This window comes from Podarcis muralis, chromosome 2 (assembly GCF_964188315.1).
Source record: "Podarcis muralis chromosome 2, rPodMur119.hap1.1, whole genome shotgun sequence".
NCBI lineage: Eukaryota > Metazoa > Chordata > Lepidosauria > Squamata > Lacertidae > Podarcis > Podarcis muralis.
The window spans coordinates 72,777,416-72,798,774 of NC_135656.1; the positions used below are offsets into that span (position 1 = coordinate 72,777,416).

General features: G+C 44.9%; 2 protein-coding genes across 5 annotated transcripts in view; one reads left to right on the forward strand and one right to left on the reverse strand.

The window, feature by feature from the left end:
- Positions 1-1,986: 1,986 nt before the first annotated feature.
- On the forward strand, positions 1,987-5,121 carry RBM15B (RNA binding motif protein 15B). The gene has a single exon (XM_028718714.2). It carries the CDS (start codon positions 2,082-2,084, stop codon positions 4,854-4,856), a length of 2,775 nt encoding a protein of 924 aa, XP_028574547.2. The 5' UTR covers positions 1,987-2,081; the 3' UTR covers positions 4,857-5,121.
- A 3,485-nt stretch (positions 5,122-8,606) lies between these two features.
- DCAF1 (DDB1 and CUL4 associated factor 1) overlaps positions 8,607-21,359 on the reverse strand; it is a 50,416-nt gene continuing 37,663 nt past the window's right edge. For 3 of the 4 annotated variants that reach the window (XM_077924758.1, XM_077924760.1, XM_077924759.1), the window contains 2 exons: positions 15,495-15,747; positions 13,137-13,441 (listed from right to left, as the gene is read on the reverse strand). In XM_077924758.1, coding sequence (XP_077780884.1) covers positions 13,338-13,441; positions 15,495-15,747 — 357 coding nt within the window. In that variant the 3' untranslated portion in view covers positions 13,137-13,337. Of the gene's footprint in view, positions 9,585-13,136; positions 13,442-15,494; positions 15,748-21,359 lie in introns of those variants that run through there. The other variant, XM_028718711.2, reaches the window with a different exon arrangement.

Genomic DNA, 21,359 nt, shown 5'->3' on the forward strand with positions numbered 1-21,359 from the left:
ATTTTGCTACTCCACATCCAGGTGAACATGTGTGCTATATTTGGTCTTTGGATTACTGCATGGTCTTAAAAGTATTTGAGAGCCAGTTGGTGCTACCTGAAGTTGTTAAAAAACCGATACTTTGCTTTCAGAAATTTAAGCCCCTGATCCTGTACAGCTTTACAATCAGCCTGAGTGCTGTTTTTCTACAGCTCTGAGGTAAACTGACACCATCTATGCAAGATAACTTCCTTGTATTCCGATTCTGTATTTACAGTTGTCAATACAGTACTGAATACAATCCTGACCAGCTACATCTATGTAAGGCAGCTGAATCTGGAATACGTAGCTTCTGTATATCCATGATATAATTAAAAAAATGGGTAGGGGTTGATTTCGGATTCTCTCATGCTCTTGGAAAGCTTTTTGGCAACTTCAGTTCATAAGTAAAAGAAGCAGTTAATATACACCAATGTAATAAAAGAGTGTGTTGTACCAGGTCATTTATGGAGACACCTTTAAATGACCAGCCACACAAAACGCAGCTGTGAGCTAAACCCTTCATATATGGGTGGCTGCTACCAAAATCTCAATTCTCACCAAAGGTTGACTAAAAACAGCATCATAGAGAAAAATATATTCCTCTTGAGAAAAAATTCATGTTTTAAACTACATGAACTTTAGGGCAGTTACTGTTGACAAATTACCCACCTGCATAGCCTCTCCCACCCCACAGAAAAGAGTTTTTGAAAAGTACATCATATATTTAAACTTCTGTTACAGCACAATCTCATGCACATTTACTGTTTTATGTGCTACATCTCTGGTCTCTGCTAGGACAAAATAACTGGACAGCATGGTTCTGAAGGGGCCTGCAGTATTTTAGTATATATTTTTAATCAAGGTAATACAAAATGAAAGGATTTTGACTTTTTTAAGCTTATCCTTGGCTATATCCAGTGTCTGAAACTCCCATTGTTCTAGGTGCATTTTGCGACAATGAATTTCATTAGTTTTTGAGTTCTGGGTGCAGTACTGCGCCTAAGATTTCAGATTAGATCTGGAGAGTGGAAGGAAAGGAGGACCTTTTTCTGCCTCCCCACTTCCAGCTATTCTGAAGACGGGAGAAGAAACCCTTCAAAGAATATTAGGGGGGGGTGGGCAGGAGAAGGACTAGACATGTGAAAAATGAACATATTTTAGCTGCAGTTCATTTATTTTCAGCTTTGTATTCTTGTTATTTAAAAAGTGCGCCTAGACATTTCATTGTTGCACCCATAACCTAGGTTTAAGGTGCCATTTAGCTTCTGGTTCTCATATCTGTTTCTAACACTATGAATAGATGAAAAAGGCAGCGTGGCTCCTTTACGTAACAAGTTTTATCCTGTGCAGTTGTAGGCAAAACAGCATCTTTTCTACTTTCTGCATACGGAACATGGATATTAACTACCGTTGCAGCAATATAAAAGTTTCCTTGTTTTTGCAGCTTCTGCCAGCACATTTTATTTTAACGGCATGTAATGCAAGTGCTATTTGTAAATTCACGTTTGCCCTTCAAAGCTCAGAGACCAATAGTTTTGCACGTGTGCGCGATCGCCGGTTGCTCCCTTCCTCCGTCAAACAGCCGCCCGTCGAAGGCTGCGCGCTTTGGCCGAGAGAGGGAAAGTGGCATCCGCTTTATTTCTACTTGCAGAAAAGGGAGAGGAGCAGAGGAAGGGGGAAAGCGCTGGCTTTCCTGCTCTCACTTGCTATGCACTTTCTACTCCTCCCTCAGGCTGAGCGGCAGGTAAGTCCCGTGGAGGCGGGAAAGGCGGCAGCGCCCGGCCGGGAAGACGGAGGGGCTTTGCTCCTCGCCTTCCCGTCCTCTGCCGGCCGCCGGGCGGGCGCGAGCAGGAGGGGCTTTCGGGCGGCGGCCGCGGCGTCCAGCCGGAGCCATTACGGACGCGGCCCGTCGCTCGGCTGGCTCGGGGCGGGGTCGCGGGCTGATGACGTCGTCGGCGCGCACGGCGCGGCAACTGGGCAGAGCCGCCTTCGCTCGTTCCCTTTTGTCCAAGATGGCAGCTGCCGCCAGAGGCGCCTCCTGAATCGCGGGCCCCGGAGCCATGAAGCGGGCGAGCGAGCGGGATTCCAGCCCGGCGGGGTCCGGGGGGACGCGGGGCGCCTCCTCGGCCAAGAGGCCCCGCGAGCGGGAGCGCGAGAGCAGCGGCGCCAGCGGCGGGAGCAGCAGCCGGCGGGGCCCGCACCGGAGCTCGGGCGCCTCCTCGTCGTCGGCCTCCGCCTCCGCCTCGTCGCGCAGCGGCCGGGACAAGTCGGCGGCGGGAAGCTCCAGCTCGCGCAGCCACCGCGGGGAAGAGCGGCCCGGAGGCGGAGGCGACTCCAACCACCGCGGCGCCGCCTCGTCCAGCGCCAGGAGCAGCAGCAGCAGCAGCCAAGCCGCCTCCGCCGCGGCGCCGCCGCCCCCGTCCTCGTCCTCCTCCTCGTCGTCTTCTTCGCGGGCGCTGGGGGCCGCCAAGGCCAAAGTGCCTCTGGCCGCCGTGGTCGCCCCGTCTCTGCTGCTGGGCGGGCCTTCGGCGGTGGCCGCGCCGTCGCTGCTTTTGGCGCCGGGGCTCGGACTGACGGCCGGGGTGGGGCTGGCCGGGGATCCCCCCGGCTCCAGCGAGTACAAGACCCTGCTGGTGAGCGGCCTGGGCCCGGCCCTCCCGGACCAGCTTCTGGAGGACGGTCTCTTCCGCCAGTTCCAGAGGTTCGCTAGCGGCGGCGCCAGTGACATTAGCGTCAAGCTCTCCCATACCCCCGAGCTCGGCCGCGTTGCCTATGTCAACTTCAGGCACCCGGCGGACGCCCGAGATGCTCGAAGGCATGCCAGAGCCCGGCAGCTTCTCCTCTACGATCGCCCCCTCAAGGTGGAGCCTGTGTACCTGCGAGGGGGCAGACGAAGCCGCACGCCCCCACCTACCCCGTCCCCTGAACCCATGGCTTTCCTGCCCCCAATCCATGGTGTTTATCCTTATAAACAGAGATCTCTTTCTCCTGTTGCCACCCCTTTGCTGAGAGAGCCCAGACCACGACATGCTGCCGCTGCAGCCTTTGCCTTGGAAGCTGTTGCCTTGGGTCTCTCTCGGGAGCGGGAGAGAGTGCTGGATTACTATGGACTGTACGACGAGCGCGGCCGTCCCTATGGCTATCCCATAGTGGCTGAAGAGGATCTTATGCCAGAGGATGATCAAAGAGCGACTCGTAATCTCTTTATTGGCAATCTGGACCACAGCGTCTCTGAGGTAGAACTGAGGCGTGCCTTTGAAAAATACGGCATCATTGAGGAAGTGGTGATCAAGCGCCCTGCAAGGGGCCAAGGTGGAGCCTATGCCTTTCTAAAGTTCCAGAACCTGGACATGGCTCATCGAGCCAAGGTTGCCATGTCTGGCCGGGTTGTTGGCAGGAACCCTATCAAAATTGGCTATGGGAAAGCCAACCCCACAACCCGACTTTGGGTGGGTGGTCTTGGTCCAAGTACTTCCCTAGCTGCCCTTGCTAGGGAATTTGATCGCTTTGGAAGCATTAGGACTATTGACTATGTGAAAGGGGACAGTTTTGCCTACATTCAATATGAAAGTTTAGACGCTGCCCAGGCTGCCTGTGCACAAATGAGGGGCTTCCCTTTGGGTGGGCCAGACAGGAGACTTCGAGTGGATTTTGCCAAAGCTGAGGAGGCACGCTACCCTCAGCAGTATCAACCTGCACCACTGCCTGTACCCTATGAATTGCTACCTGAAGGCTACAGCAGGCACAGGAGTCTAGAGCAAGACTTAAGGGTGAGAGACAGGACTCCTCCTCATCTCCTCTACTCAGACCGGGAAAGGGGCTTTTTAGAGGCTGATTGGACCAGCCCTGTCAAAAATGCAGAGCGCAGAAATAATTTGGAGACCTACAGTCAGTCAGCACGCAGCCGAAGTGGAGAACGTTGGGGCAGCGATAGTGACCGAAGCGTGCTCAAACCATGGGAGGAAAGGCGTAAACGCCGTAGCCTTTCCAGTGACCGAGGGAGAACTGCCCATTCGCCCTATGAGGAGAGAGGCAGGACAAAACCTGGTGGGCCAGCTTTAGATCGCAGCCCAGAGAGGGCTCGGAAGGAGAACCACACCACAGAGTCTGCCACGGAGAAAGAGCAGAATAACTCCCTGCAGAACAACCGGCATGCATCAGAGGAGAAGCCTCACCGTGAAACATCTGATCCTCAGCCTAAGAAAAGGGACAGCGAACGCAATCATCGAACTGCTGAGGCTGAATCAAAGACTCATGAAGAGTCCAAATCTGAAACAAAGAAATTAAAAAGCTTATCAGATTATGCCCACACGCTGCAGCTTGCCTGGAATGGGCTACTTGTCCTGAAAAACAGCTGTTTCCCTACATCTATGCACATCCTTGAAGGCGACTTGGGGGTTATCAATGGGCTTCTGAAAGACCACTTGTCTGGTGGAAAGCTCACGCAGCTCAAGATTGCCCAGAGACTTCGGCTTGACCAGCCCAAGCTGGATGAAGTAACTCGACGTATCAAGCAAGGAAGCCCTAATGGCTATGCTGTGCTGCTGGCTACCCAGACTGCTCAAGGAGCAAGCACTGAAGGGGCCGTCCCTGTGGTAGAGCCTGGCTTGCAAAGACGGCTTCTCAGGAATCTGGTCTCTTACTTGAAACAAAAACAGGCTGCTGGGGTGATCAGCCTTCCTGTGGGAGGGGCGAAGGGTAAAGACAGCACAGGCATGCTTTATGCTTTCCCTCCTTGTGAATTCTCTCAGCAGTACCTCCAGTCCGCACTAAGAACATTGGGAAAATTAGAAGAAGAGCATATGGTGATAGTGATAGTCAAAGACACTGCCTAGTATTTACTCTCTGTCTCCTCTCCTTCCTCCCTCTTTGCTGATTCCATATTTCTTTGTATCTCACACAGCCTGGTTGCTTTTAAGGCCAATTTTTTTGAGCGAGGCTCCAAAAGTCCTCCAAAAAATTCTACAATTTAATTAGTTTCTAATTTTAATACCATTTTAATCCCATTTTGTTTTAATATGTGACACTGTCTGCTGTGTTCTTATTTTTTAAATGTATGGAAAGTTGTCAGTAAAGCCTTGTTCACTGATGGATTTTTAACTTTGTGCAGTGTCCTGGTTTCTGTAGTCTGCCAATGGCTGGTTCCAATAGATAAAGCAAATAACGTACTTCAGACAGTTCTTCCTTTTACTGCTGTTCAACACTATTATACCAGTTCTGTGCTATTTTGATTTCTTTGATAGTTGAAGTCTGCTTGCTTCTTCTCTCTGTGTTTAGGTAGTTAATGCCAGATTTTTTTTTAAAAGGTGGAAAAGGTAATGGTATCCATTATTGGACCAACCTTTTCTTGGTGGATGAGAGCTTTTGAGACGATTGTAGCCAAAGAACAGCTCTGTGAAGCTAAAAAGTTTTAGCAGTCCTCAACTCTTGGTGCAATAAAACATAGGCTGCACCATGGGTGCACCCCCCCAACTCCTCTGTTAATTGTGTTTCCTGTTGGATTGATTATATTGTAGATTCAAAGCTTCTCTTAGATTTTCTGTTCAGTACTAACTATTGGCTACTCAGGAAGACAAATAACCAGGCAGTTGAGTAGGATCTGATAACAAAATCTAAATGATTATGTTCATCAGCTCCAGTGGCAAAAATAAACGATAAAAACTTGACCAAGTTGCCTGCTTATAGCGTGTGTCCTATATTGCAGTTATATACCGTTCTGCTTGTTATATACAGTAGGTTAGGCAGGTGGATGCACTGCTTTTTAGGACAAGGTGGGCAAATTCTGTCCGGCCTATTATTTGAGCACTCATCTTCTGGCATTGCTCTGGGATTAATTAGCACAGAGAATGAGGAGGTCCTCCTTCTATGAGGCCCACCTCCCTAGATAGCATTTCTTTTGGTCATAACCATTTTGGTACAGAAAATGGCACTCAGGGATGGAGAACCCATGGCCCTCCAGATGTTGTTGAACTGCAGCTCCCCTCATTCTTAACCGCTGGCCGTGGTGGCTGGGGCTGATGGGCATTGGAGAGCCACCAGTTCCCCAGCCCTGACATACCTGGTGATGTGTAGCAAATACACAAACACTTTCTCACATGAGCAGATCATTGCAATTAGCAGTGTGTCCACACACATGCAGCAGGCTAGAGTTGTCACAGGGGATGTACATAGGAAAGCTGTTTTATGTGAAGTGGTCCTCGGGTAAAAAGGAGAAAGCATGAACTGTAAGAGATAGTCTAAGGAGGCGTGCGTGTATGCTGCGGTAAGAGTTTACGCCACATTCTGCACCAGGGTATGCCCACTTGTGTCTAAAATATGCAATTAATAAATAGATGTATGCACACTCATTTAGCTTGCATAATTCTCTTTCCAAGAGCTTGCTTTTCAAGGAATGTGGAATGTTTTGAAATAATGGACAGGGAGGATGATAGAAAGGTTTGAAGACAAGTAAGCTTGACAAGGTTACAGTGTAGCATCCCATATAGTGTAGTATCCCATTCTGGATTGACATGAAGTGTACGGGGTGCTGATCCTCTTAACTGCTATGAACCCTACACAGCCCTATCCGTGGTTGCAACACTGTTCACACCAAGGTCATAAATACTGAGACTTCGCCATTCTCTGCTTCTCTATCCTCCAACTATTACCAGTTCTCTTGTGCAGTGAAATTATGGAAGCAGAGACTACACTAATGATTAGCAAATTATTATTTCTAAGCCAGCCATGTGGTGGTTAAAACATTTTTAGGATGTGTATTAAAGCATCCGAGAGAGGTAAGTTGTCAACGAATCCAATTTTTAAATTTTGCCTCTGAAAGGTTACCTGCAAGAAATACCAGCTTGTGATTTAGAGGTTGGTCTCATGTGAACTCCCACCCTCTCTCATTTGTTAGTGTTAGTTCTTTATTCTTTTTAACCACATTGTGAGTTGTTAAAATACAATTTCCCAGTATTCACACTAACCAAGCGACTAACATGATTAGAGCCCTCTCTTGCACAGCAAACGATGCTAGTAAATGTTGTTTAATGGTAGCCTTCTGTCCACTCTACTGTAAAAAGGGAACACCTGGGTGTACTGAGCAGGATAAGTCCCATTTATGTATGCAATTTTTGTCTACTATTGGTTAAAAATCACAAGGGGTCCAAAAAATAGTTCTGAACAGCTCTAAGATAGATGTAGGTGAACCTCTGGCTCTCGAGATGTTGCTAGACCACAACTCGCCAGCCCCAGCCAGCCTGGCTAATGGCCAGTCATCCTTCAGCAACTTTTGGAAGGCCAAAGGTTCTCCATATCCGCTCCAAAACGTTTAAATAGATGCATTTTGTTTGTGTGCTTCTAAATCTCTTCAGAAAAGTAGTCAACGTGTGATACAGTAAAATCAAGGAGATTTATCAACTTTTTCTAGATTCTGAAGAATATTCACGTCACAAATGCTATTTGCAAAAGTTAACTTTGTAATATATTTTTGTTTCTAAACTTCTAAAATAAATGAAAAACACATTTTAGCCAGGTGGTAGGAAGAAACAGAAAAAGATGGGGCCATTGTTCTGATACAAGCAAATGGAAGTGTAAATTCACTAGTCCCATGAAACACAAGCATAGCCAAAGGAGAGTAGTGGTGAGGGTATGCTTCCATTGCAGTTTTATCAAGCACTGACCTAAGACCATTGCAAACATTACTTCATCCTTTACCACCACCTATGTGGTCTAAATTTTATTTCTAAGGCCCGCAATGCAGTAAGTCAATCTGCTCAGTTATAAATGGAGTGGATAGAAGGTAGTTAAATCCATTTCCATGACTGGGTTGCAAGCAGGGCTTTCTAAAAAATGCAACCATCCCAGTGACTATTTTACTCCAATTACTGGGAGAGGGTGAGTGGCAAACCCAAGGCCGGTCCAGCAGATGTTTTGCATCGTGCAGTGCTCCCCGTTACAAATAGGTTCATGACAGGCAATACCAGAAGTTAGTAGCCTCTAAATTCCCTTGTAGCATCCAACCTCTGGGCTTAAAGGTGCACTTCACCAAAATAAAGTTGCCTATATATCTGCCACTAGTATTGTAGTTATTTGTTTAAACTGGGTGTGGGGAACCTTTGGCCTTCCAGCAGCTGCTGCTGCTGCTGAGATATAACTCCCATCACCCCTGCACATTGGGCGAAGCTTGCTGGGACTGTTGGGATTTGTAGTTAAGTAACATCTGGATGTCCAAAGGTTCCCCACACCTGAGTTAGAGAGGACAAGCAACTCAACTTCATATGAAAATAGGTATTCTCTTTCCCTTCCCAGGGATGCAGTCCATCATTGCATGATAATATAGGAATCAGAACCCAGAAGAACTGTGGGGTGATTTCACATGATTTCACTGAACATGATCCTCCTGGGATAAATGTATGGACTGCTGTTCTTAAAAATCTTGTGTGAATAGTACTGATAGCATCACTCTCTTGAATGTCCAGATACATTCATGCACGTGAAGTCACACTTCTTATATGAATAACCCTGCCTTGGTCATGCATTCTGGTGCAAAGTAGCACTGCAGGCAGATTGAGGAGCCAGCAAAGGCAACGAATGTATACTACAGCAGCTCGGAGCTACAAACAGACAGGACTTGGATTTTATTTATTTTTTTAATAAATACAATTTACATTAAAGAAAAAAAGGCCTTCGATTTGTAGTTTTCACACAAGGGCAGAAGGGAAAGGGAGAAAAAATAAAATTTTAAAATTCCAAACACAAAAATATGTAGGAAGGGGGTGAGGCGAGGAGCTTGTAAACTAGAGTCCTTCATCTCCAGCAATGGCAGATTCTGAGCAAGACAGGACGGGATCTCTAGTCTTCTGCCATGGCTACTATAGCAGGAACTCGCAGGGCTTTTTCAGGAGTCATCAGACAAAAAAAACAAAACCCCGAACATTTCACAGCAGGTAGCAACACATCCATTAAAAAATTATGTTCAAAATAAAAATCACCTACAGCTTTTACAATCCATGATTCAATCCCACCCTGCGTGCCACGCTTTTCAGTAAAAATGCCCTTTTTAAACTTATTTATCCCCCAGAAACTCGTCATAGTGACTAAACATTAGAAGATTACAAATCCATACCCTCTTTATAATACCTGCCTGTTTTGTTTTTTATCCTTTTTTTTTTGTTTCATATAAAACTATTTCTGTTCTTTAGGAAAGAACTTTATACAAAGAAAATATATTGTGAAATATCTTCGGAACTCCCCGTGGAGAGGAGAGTCATGTCTCAGCCTCAAAACCAAAAATAAAAAGGCAGAGAAAAATAAAGGTCAAGCCCCTGGGTCTCTTGGTAGGAAGGTTCCAGATGTGTCAGGAGCCTGCATCTGTCCACTGCAAGATCAGAAGGGCTAGAGTCCTTTAGATGGGTCTCCCAAGAATTAGGATATGAGCGGCTGCTCAGTATCACCTCCTGGATTTGGCCTCCTGGCTTCCGAGAACGGAGCTTTCCTGCTGCCAACATCCTGTGGGGTGGCCACTCCTCACTCATTCAGAGATAAGATTATGTCATCTTCCAAATCCAAATTATCTGAGCTGTCAGCTGGAAAGGGGACAAATGGGTTATTTGAGCAATGCAAAGTCTGATATGTCAAAAAGACACCAAGCAGGGTAACTTGTTCCAAGTCAAATACGAAAGACCATGCACAGGCACCCTTTAGAGCGGTATGCCATCTAGAAACCATAAACGATGTGCAAAACAGGACTGTTTCACCACAAGCCAAGGCACAGCTCCTCATTATAAATACTTACCACCAGAGTGACATGCCTTCAGGAATTACTGAAAACACTCTAGAGAATCAGTATGTAGCTCCAAAATCCTCTGTAGTGGGAGTAAAAGATGCAACGGGCACTAAAGCAAGGTGAGTTTCCAGAGACACAGCATGGGTACAATATATTGTTCCTAGGTTGAAGCGTATACTAAGTATTTAGGGAGAAAGGCAAGGACAGGATTTAACTGACCAATGCAACCAGAGGAGAATGACTACCAAGGAGAGTCAATTTAGACAAGCAGTTGCCACCTTACAATCAGCTGTCCTTCACATCCACAAACACAGCTGAAGTAACTGCTTATTTCTATTATATCTTAAAAAGAAACTTTTTGGACTGTTTTTAAACACAATGGAAGTTTTAAAGACTTTCCAAACAAGGGAGAGATACAGGTAGGTAGCCGTGTTGGTCTGCCGTAGTCGAAACAAAATAAAAAAATTCCTTCCAGTAGCACCTTAGAGACCAACTAAGTTTGTTATTGGTATGAGCTTTCGTGTGCATGCACACTTCTTCAGAAACACAGAAACAGAAGTCACCAGACCCTTATATATAGTGAGAGGGTGGGGAGGGTCAACAGGTTTACCACACCTATCAGCCAATCACCCATTCCCACCACCCTTCTGAGTAATACCTCTCCCCACCCTCTCAACTTAGTTGGTCTCTAAGGTGCTACGGGAAGGAATTTTTTTGTTCTGTTTCAAACAAGGGAGATGAATGAATGAGCTTGGGGGCTTTATGTTCTGTACAACTCTGCTCCTGGCAGCCCTTTTTTTGCACAAACAGAAGGAGGGCAGAATCAGCACAAGTGGCCCAGCTCAAAACAGAAGAGAGTACCTCTTTTCTTGAGCGACTTTCCCCACCCAGCATATAGTAAGTATAAGACAAACCAGACACAAGGGAAGCTGCTGTTGGGAAACAGTAAAGTCTACCAAAGGGCAACTGGGTGATGTGAAATATGTGCAATATTTGTGTTAATACTGTCTCCAAAATAGCACTTGCTTCTTGATAAGTTGATTGGTACCACACCGCAGCTCAAGGGACAGGGAGGAAAAACACTCAGTGATCATTCAGGTGATCATTCAGAGTTGTCTTCATCAGCAGGATCCACTGAAACAACTCTGAAGAAACGCAAGCACATTCACAAGCAATTCCTAACCCCTAGTTTTCCTAATGGAGTCCTTGATGAGATTTTCAGGAACACACTTTCTTGAAATCAACAAAAGCCACCTCCTGCCAGAATACCAGCAGAAAAAAGACCAGGCAGGTATTTTTCAGGGTATGTGGAGTGGATATTGGCCCACGGTGCTCTTCAGAGGGAACTCTGCAAAGGTATATTTGAAAATAGCAGTTCAGGAATCTGGTACAATAATGAAGTATGCACCATGAGATGATGCCCCTGGGATTTGAGCGTCGATGAAAAGAAGAGTGTTTTTGCAAGGCAGATAGAAAGACACTAACTCTGAGAAGGAGGTACCAATAAAGCACACATGGGAACACACAAACCAGATTTACACAGCTTTTTTTTTTTTTAAGGAAAAGCCTCGTTTTAATGTTATGGTTGGAATGGCTGTGGATGGGGTCCATCTGAGCTTCTCTTTCATCTCTATTCCTTTGACTGTGAGGGTACAACTCCTTTGTGGACCATGAATCCCTAGTTCCGTCCCATGCAGGTTTATTAGACTCCTTTTCCTCTCTCTACTAGTTTTTCCATGTAACGGTTATAGCTCTAAGTAATCATTTTTAAATCAGAGTCTAAATCTCCTTTACATTCTTACCTAGACGAAAGCCCCACTAAACTCAACTAGATTTTTTTCCTGAGTACACATTGATAAGATTGCACTGTAAATGTGTTTGCAGCTTACATGATCTGCACTTTCAAGATCCAATCACAAACTTTTAGAATCCAGCATTTTCCTTCATCTGAATAATGAATGCAATGTATTGTTATTTTTCTCTCTGTCATACTCTCTCCCTCTCTTCCATTCCATCCCAACTAATCAAATCCATACATAAACAGTTATTGATAGGGCATGTGTGAAATGGACTTAAAACCAGCTCACAGCTAACGCTGCATAAAAGTCATCAAAATGAGGACTAGAAACAGCAAACACAGTTTAGCTGGCTAGTGCGCCCCCATAAAAGACAACCAAGCTGCAAACCAGTCCCAAGGAAAAAGATTGGATGCATTTTTGCTAAAGGAAGATGATGTTTGACCTGTGAATACATCTTCATTTGAGGGTGATAACAGATGAATAAAAAAGGTAAAGGGACCCCTGACCATTAGGTCCAGTTATGACCGACTGGGGTTGTGGTGCTCATCTCACTTCCGGGTCATGTGGCCAGCATGACTAAGCCGCTTCTGGCGAACCAGAGCAGCGCACGGAAACGCCGTTTATCTTCCTGCCAGAGTGGTACCTATTTATCTATTTGCACTTTTGACATGCTTTCGAACTGCTAGGTTGGCAGGAGCAGGGACCAAGCAACGGGAGCTCACCCTGTCGCGGGGATTTGATCCGCCGACCTTCTGATCGGCAAGTCCTAGGCTCTGTGGTTTAACCCACAGCACCACCCATGTCCCAATAGATGAATAGGAGCACTTAAATTCCTTTAAACTTTCAGCAACCAAGTGGCATCTGCATGAAGTGAGCATTCTAGCGTGTAATCTGCTTACTATGCAGAATGCATACTTATCCTCCTGAAGTGTAAACATGCCAATCTATTCCTGCATGCTATCAGTGCCTGCCCTCTGCTTCCACACACTCCTCCCAAAATGCCCCACCAATGCCACATTTCCCCACCATCACCACCCCTTCTTGCAAGTGCATCCTCCTCCACCACCTGAATGAGGAGTCAGCCAAATACTTATTTTGCACGACATATACTAGACAGAAGCAACTGGGAGGACCTGTGATATGGAACAGGCAGATCCACAGAGCCACATGTTCTGCATGAGAACAGAGACAACAGGAAGGTGGAGCTGTTTATTTGTGTTTGCATATTGTGAGACTTTGGAAGGAAGCTGCCTAGATGTGAGAAGAGGCAGGGAAACCGTGCAATGAAATTATTAAAAAACAAATACAGTGGTGCCTCGCAAGACGAAATTAATTCGTTCTGCGAGTTTTTTCGTCTTGCGAATTTTTCGTCTTGCGAAGCACGGTTTCCCATAGGAATGCATTGAAAACAAACTTGCAAGACGTTTTCGTCTTGCGAAGCAAGCCCATAGGGAAATTCGTCTTGCGAAGCAACTCAAAAAACCAAAAACCCTTTCGTCTTGCGAGTTTTTTGTCTTGCGAGGCATTCGTCTTGCGAGGTACCACTGTACTTTCAGTAATGCTCCCTTCTGGCATCACTAGCTTCTGCTGGAATCCACAGGCTATTTTTTCAGCTGCAATCCAGAACCCTCTAATGGGCTTATTTCCCCCAGTAATGCACAACAATTGCACAGCATCTTTTTAGATACAATCCATCTTTTAATTAGAGCTCTGCAACATGACCTGGTGGGATGTGGACAAAATACCTACCACCATTAAGAACATAGAGGACTGACAAATATACAAGAAAATCGCTGGAGACCTGACAGGGTGCTTGCCCCCAGGTTCATGTGCCTGATTGCAGAGAAGCAGGGCTGCACTACAACAAAACAAGAGAAGAGCACACATGAGTCTGCTAGCAAAAGCATTTTAGCTCAGGATGAACGGAAACGGGACCAGACTGGGACAGAGGCTTGTCTTCTCAAACAGTCCCAGCAAAACGTCACCTTCCAGGCATCCGATGTCCTGCCTCTGCTGAAATTAACAGCAAAGGTTCCAGCGATTTCACAGAAGGGAAGCCTCTCCCACCCACCCACCCACCCACCCATAGCTTGTCCCCACCAAGACTACCTTAAATTTCCAAGATGACACACACAAGCACACCAGTTGTGAAAATTAAGAATTTTGCTCCAACATAAATGATTAACTTTCTTGTTGTGACGTAATGCACAAAGTGCCTCTGAGAATGAGCAGACTGCATTTCCCCAGAACTGAGGAACTGCTGCCTGCCATGAGAAACATGCAATCAAAGGGCAGGAAAGAGGATTCCAGGGCAGGTGACACAGCTTCCAGGAAGCCTGATCACCTTCTCACACTGTCTATGTCTATCCATCTCTTCCCTTTCCTCCTTTCCCCCCTCCCACCCTCTTTTTAAAGCACTGTTGCATCTTCTTTCTATACAAAAGAAACACTCTATCCCTGCAATGTAGAAGTCCACCACTCCACCACCACCCATGTCCTCAGCACACACATGAAAAGGCATTTAACTCCCTTCCTTCAGATGCCCATGCCCACCGTGTACTTAATTTTTGTCTTACTTTACCAGCGTTAAATCCCAGAATACAGGATGTAATAATAAATAAACCACCATGTACTGAATGCCTACCCACTTCACTGAGCAACAGTTATCTGTCCCCTTAACAGACAGACACAAGTATCTATGAGGCTTGGGGTGGGGGGCTGTTTTCAGGTCATTAGCATGGCTCCCCTGTAAGATTAATCCCTCTTGCCACCATTCCATACAGATGGAACAAAGTTTGTTCTCCAAGCACAAACTATCCAATCCAATACAGTCTTCTCACACACCTGCTCCTGACACTTTCCAAATAACCCTATTTCCCTCAACTTTCAAGCTCCATCCCTTGCACCTCTCAATCCCCATCCCTTGTTGATCTTCAAGAAAATATTTTTAGAGAGAAAGAGCTGCAGTTAGGTCAGCTGGGCTGGAGACATCATTTGAAACAGGAGATCCAAAAAGATGAGGGGGGGGGGAGAGAAGGGGGGAAGCATGGGGCGGATGCAGCAACTTCAAACACAGGACGGTCAGGTAGCAACACAACTTGCTGGCTCATGCTGCTTTCAAGCCTCTGGGAACTTCTGTGTAGCTGCATGCTTAATTTTACAAAGCCAGTGACAGGCAGGCTCAAGGAAGGTAGCGGTGGCTATATTTTACTTGCTTCTGCCGTGCTGCGTGGAGTATTGATTGGGGGATTACTGCAGCTTGAGCCTGTGGCATGTTTACATGGAAATAAGTCCCACTAACTGACAACTACACACTATTGGAAAAAACTATGCCCCAGGCTCTCCCATAGCTCCATTGCTAGAGCATTTCAGCAATTCTCATTCACCAACGATTTACAGTTGATACTCTCAGGAAAGGAATGGAAAACTTCACAATTACATGGCAAACCTGGTTACTGCGGGATCACCAACAAATACGTAAATTGTGAGCCACATCCACACCACACATCTTCAAACAGCCACTTGCAGGTGCCTGGGAACCTGGACTGGGTTCCAGTTTAGTAGCATAGGTAAAATAAATTAAGGCACATGTACGCTACAAACATCATGCCGTCAAGTAACAACCTGTATGCACAGCTATCAGGCTTGTCACATGAGCAGAGTTGTTGTCCTATAAAAGTTAGCTAAAATTAATTCAGGAATCTGGGACCAAAGAATCTGACCTGCACACTAGGCAGTGCAGTGCTTACACTACCTTTAAGCTGTAGCACCTTAGAGACCAACTAAGTTTGTTCTGGGTATAAGCTTTCGTGTGCATGCACACTTCTTCAGATTGGTATCTTTGGTCTGCCCTGGATCTTTTAACCCTTTGGAATCCCCCAAAGAGTTAATTTCTCCCAATGTATACTTACTATCCCCGAGGATCAGCTCAACTTCCTCATCAGCGTCAGAGTCTTCATCCTCTCCTTCATCTCCCTCTTCAAGCAGGTTGGCCAGCTCCTCATCGTCAGAAGGCGAGAAGTCGTTTTCTCCATCCTCTCCCGCATTCTCGTTGTTTTCCTCTTCCTCCAGATCAGCCTCTAGAAGCTGGTCAGTGTCCAGCTCGTCAAGGTCATCTGTGTCATCCTCATCCTCGTCGTCATCTTCTTCCTGTTCCTCCTCCTCCTGAAGAGATATCAAGAAAAACCATTAGAATAAACAAAAACTGAAAGGGCTGAAAGCAACATTAACAGAGATACATGTGCTGCCATTGGCTCCTCCTGAACAACACCCCTCTTCAGTTGTTACGCGAGCAAAAGGTTATTAGCTAGCACCACATGGACTTTGTATGTGCTTCTCAATTCAACAGAAGCCTGACTACCTTGAACTAGTCAGTACAATATTTTAAAAGCTGTTATTTGCAACACAGCAAAAGACAACACAGAACAGGATATTTGGCAAAGAACCTAAGGAGCTTAATCTGGTTCTGCCCTACATAACATCAATCCCATTCAAGGTGAAATAATAAGGAGAGAGGTTTTGTGAATGAGAGGGTGATCCTGAGTGTAGGTTTTGTCGTCATTGATCTCCGTTATGTCCTAATGAGGAAAATAACTGTACTAGAGACAGGCACTGACAAATTTCTTATGGTTTCCACACATGGCTACTTCCCACTGATGAGAAGAAAAGACAATCTGCATACACACAAACTGAATGCCACCCATTTGCTAAGATTAATTGCTAACAGAGATAAGGGTTCCTAGAACTAGGTTTCCAATGCCCCTTCTTCTCAACAAGATCATCAGGACTTGTTAGAATATAGTAGGCCCGTAACGTACATTCTGGGTGGTCCACGTGCAAAGGCAACATTGTGCAAAGTCAGAATGACACCCAGAACCACCCCTGCCATTTGAAATCTCTCAAGATCAGGGCCATCCAAGATCTCATGAGACGGCCCCACAAAATTTCACTGGAGCATCCCAGAGGCCTTGTGTGACCATCCCACAGCCCTGGAAGCATAGCTTGAAAAACTGTTTCTGCCGTTGCATTCATATATAATTTTAAAAAGGTTTAAAAAGGTTGTTTCAGATGGCCTTGTGAGATCTAACAAGAGCCTCCAGAGCCCAGGAAGCAAGGGTCTCCTGCTTGCTTGCTTTGTTTGCAATCCACCTGAACCTGCAATCACCTAAGAAAAATAAGCGTTAGTTGCTGGCTATTGTAATTAAAAGATTCACACCTGAAGTTTCATTTCACCCTGTTCAGCACGCACCTTCTTCAAGACTGCATACAGACACACGGACAAAGCTGAAGTGACAGGTATTATGCACTCCAAAATTCATACTCTAAGCACAATCCGGTAACGTACAATCAATGACAGCAAATAGTGATTATTAGTTCTTTAAGTTTTATTTATGGCATATATTCAAATCTCACAAGCCTTCAACAAATGCACACTAGAATCATAGAACTGTAGAGCTGGAAGGGACCCCAGGGGTCATCTAGTCCAACCCCCTGCAATGCAGAAATCTCAGCTAAAGCTTCCATGACACATGGCCATCCAGCCTCTACTTAGAAACCTCCAAGGAAGGAGGGCCCACAAACTCCCGAGGGAGACAGTTCCAATGTTGAACAACTCTGACAATCAGAAAGTTCTTCCTGATGTTACAAGAAAGGAGATTCCGATCAAACAAGCTTACAAGTTTCTCAGTGAAACACACCCTTGTTTGGTCAAGAATATACCAGGCACCCTCTGTGGGAAAACATCTGGCCAAGTCTTTTTCAGCTTGCAGAGAAACAGGATTGAGTCAAGGACCTCCCATTCAGTAATATTGCATCCTGAATCCTCAAGAACACAAGAATCAGATATATATTTGTAAAGAAAAGCATACCTCAGGTGATGAAAAGAAAGCAGATCTCCCCATACTATGGTATTCCTATATACTTTGTTTCCATACAACTGACCATCTCACAAGGCAAAAAACTGCATGTCCTAATCACAAAATTATTAACCAAAGGGAACACCTCAGACTAGAAATGCATCCCAACAATACTGGTTGGTAGAAGAAAAGGTTTTAGAATCCATGTCTTGGAAGAGGAGAGGGATGCCTCTTTGGAGAGAAACTTATCTTCCTAGGCCTACAGGTAAACCACAAGTTGTACCGTACAAATAAAAACCTGGCTTTTGAACCATAGGCGAAAAATAACAGTAGTTGTATAGTACTACATCTCCCAAGCACTCCCAAACACTTCCTGCACAATACATCTGAATAAGAAGTCTTCATAGTTCCTTTCCGTTTCTTCTAGACCCTATAGCAACATAGAGTTGGATCCAGACATAGAGTAAACCCACTGAAATCAATGAAACTTGTTTGTAAAGTATAGCTTTTTAAGTCTCACTGGTTTTAACAGGTCTACTATGTATGACTAACTCTGCATTCAACCCATAGTATGTACATAAAGTCACCTTGCGAGAGTTTCTCTAGTCAAACAGCTCCTGAAAAATACCAAGTTTCAGGAAAATCAATTCCCTTTCTACCATGACCTCTTCCTTTATCCTAATTTATGTTTCCCTCCATTAACTGGGGCTTAAAATTATTCTGTAATACTGAGTCTATATTCCTTCTATAGCTTAACTGTTCTCTGCTACAGAAAAGCTAAACTATTTTTATGAGAATGTGACTCTTATTTTATATTTTATTTTTCCACCCTTTTGGTCTCTTGAGAACTCTAGTGAAGACATAAAATTCTTAACAGCAGATGGAACATACAACAACGGAACAGAGGTTCCTCAACACATTTGACCACAATTTCACCTGGTCTACATTTTCATTTGTGGTCTACATTAGGTAAGTCCACACAAACAATAATTCTCTCACATGCAGTGTTGTACAAACGGAGACCTAGCCTGTTAGTGCCGAGCGTGCCTGGGCCCATCGATAATGAAGTTACAGTATTTTTCGCTCTATAAGACGCACCAGACCACAAGATGCACCTAGTTTTTGGAGGAGGAAAACAAGAAAAAATAATATTCTGAATCTCAGAAGCCAGAACAGCAAGAGGGATCGCTGCGCAGTGAAAGCAGCAATCCCTCTTGCTGTTCTGGCTTCTGGGATAGCTGCGCAGCCTGCATTCACTCCATAAGACGCACACACATTTCCCCTTACTTTTTAGGAGGGAGAAAGTGAGTCTTATAGAGCAAAAAATATGGCACTTCTTCTGACTTCTTTTGCTGTAAGAGACTAAAACAGCTACTCTTCTGGAATTGCATTTTCAGCTGCTGGTGCTTCTAACAAATAATTCCATGCCCAACATTTCTGGAGCCCTGGAGCCAACACAATGTTCACCAAAGCACAAAAGCCCTAAGATAAGAATATTTTGGTTCCTATTTGACAAAGGATATATTGTGCATTATTATGGATACAGTAGCCTGAATAAAATATGGTATAGGGCTTATATTTAATTTTATTCCTACCCATTTAGGATAATTTTTGTCACTTCCGAATTTAAGTGCTTTAATTAAGGGATGCAATAAGACCCCCCTTTCAATAGGTATCATATATTGGGGGAGAAGAGATAACATATGCTGGCCAGTGCATGATAAAGTATGGGTGCCTCTCACACGAAGAAGCCTAGGTGAGACACAGGCTTATGCATGTTATCTCCCCATCCTCCCCCACTTAACATTTGGCCTCAGGTTCAGAAGAGACAAAAGATTTTTCTTCTACTTTCAGTGAACGGCCATTAAATGTTATGTCCAAACCTCAACAAATTGTGATTAGTCTTAACTAGAGTCTCCTGAAACAAATCGAATCCAAACCTTGTGTTTCAATAAACCATAGTTAAGATCAACTACAGGCTAGGATTCAAACATAACAGTAAACCATCGTTTCTCAACCATCAGTTCCCATTTGTTGTTGGAGTACAACCACTATCTCCTCAGCCAGTATGGTCAAGGGTCCGGAATGATGGAAGCTGCAGTCTAACATCAGGGAACCCAAAGTTGGGGAATACTGTGGTTAACTGAAAACAGAACTAAAAGCTTCCAATCGCCTTGCAACCATGCTGGAGGAAGAGAGGTGAGAGAGGGAGCACGTAAGCCCAAAGTTCATGAACGTAACTGTAAACCATGGGTTATTGCTACATCCAAACCATCTGCAGCCAGTAAAACCAATTATTCTGCTTTTACAGGCATACACAACTACACATACACATCTGTGTGTACCAGCCTGTATATATCTATACATAAAATACAAATGGAGTTCCTTCAGAGAATGTGTTTTTACTATTATGTCATACGTTCCAATCTGCAATAAATAAATTCAATTTCATATGAAGTTTGTTATCCTTCATTTAATCACAATGTATGTTCAACTTAATGGCTGCCCTAAAAGGTGAGGTGGAAATGTATTAAATAAAACTATGCCCTCTCTGAATAGTCTTATTGCTTTTCCAGTACTAAAGAATAAACATTATTGTTACTTTCCTTCCTGTGTCTTTCCCAAACCTTACTGTGGAGGCCTGAATACCCAGGGAAAAAATGGGGATGGGTGGGGGAGAGAAACAGTTCCCCTCCCCCCAAACCTTCACAACTCTACCTTATCCCTAATCCTTTCCTCACCCCACACCAAGTTTGAGTTCATTTGCTTCTTTGATCATTATAGAATGTCCTCCAGACAAAAATATTTTAGTGGCTTTTTTTTTTTTTACCTTTAGCTTTCAAAATCCAAGTAAAGTCATACCTCACGTTATGTTTGTTCTTTCAGGTTACGTCCCGCAGCGACCCGGAAGTTCTGGAAAGGGTTACTTCCGGGTTTCGCCGCTCGTGCATGCGCAGAAGTGCAAAATGACGTCACGCGCATGCACAGAAGTGGCAAATCGCAATCCGCACATGCGCAGATGCTCCGCTGAGGGTTGCGCTCTTTTCATGTTGCGAACGGGCCTCTGGAACGGATCCCATTTGCAACCAGAGGTACCACTGTATACATGCAAATTCCTCATGGGTCATTGAAAGCAAGACGCAGAACTGACTAGGCATATTAGTACGCATTAAGCAAGATTCTTACCATAGGCTTCTATGCAGACCCAGAAGACATGGATAGATGGGACACACGCAACACAGCAAACAATTTGTCATAGGTACCAAATTGGGGTGAAGAGATAAAACACAGTTATTCCCATTCTACAGCTTTAGCCAGTTAAAACAGTAACCACTTATCTACCGTAAGTTGCAAAAGTTGTTTCGATATGTAACACACATTTTGCCTTTATTTTAGGCAGCAAATTCAGGGAGTGACCCTTAGCCCAAAGGCAGAGTGTGCCTGTTGTGCCTGGAGAAGGTTCAGTCCCAGGCAGCCTCTCCAGTTAGAAGGACCAGGTAGCAGCAGGCAAGGTAATATCCTGATACCCTGGAGAGTGACTGCCAACCTGTGCAGACAGCACTGAGCTATACAGACAAATAGCTTCATCTGATATAGGACAGCATCTGATGCTCCCAGACAAGGCCAACCTTTTATCCCCCGCCCCCAAAAAACCCCCACACACTCATAATTCATAAATTAATACTAAACCAATTACATTTTTCAAAAGTCCTACACTACTAGCTTCACTTCTGTTAAATGTGTCAGGCATGCCTTTATACTGAAACTCTGCTACAGGATAAATCTGTTCAGTTTTTAAAAGTAATAGTTAACTGTGTGTAAAAAGTGATCCACAGTGAGCTAGTCGTTGAAAAACTAATATTTGGGCATTAAATGGTCAGTGGTGCATTGCTTGGATACTGTGCTCGATTTTGGATACTG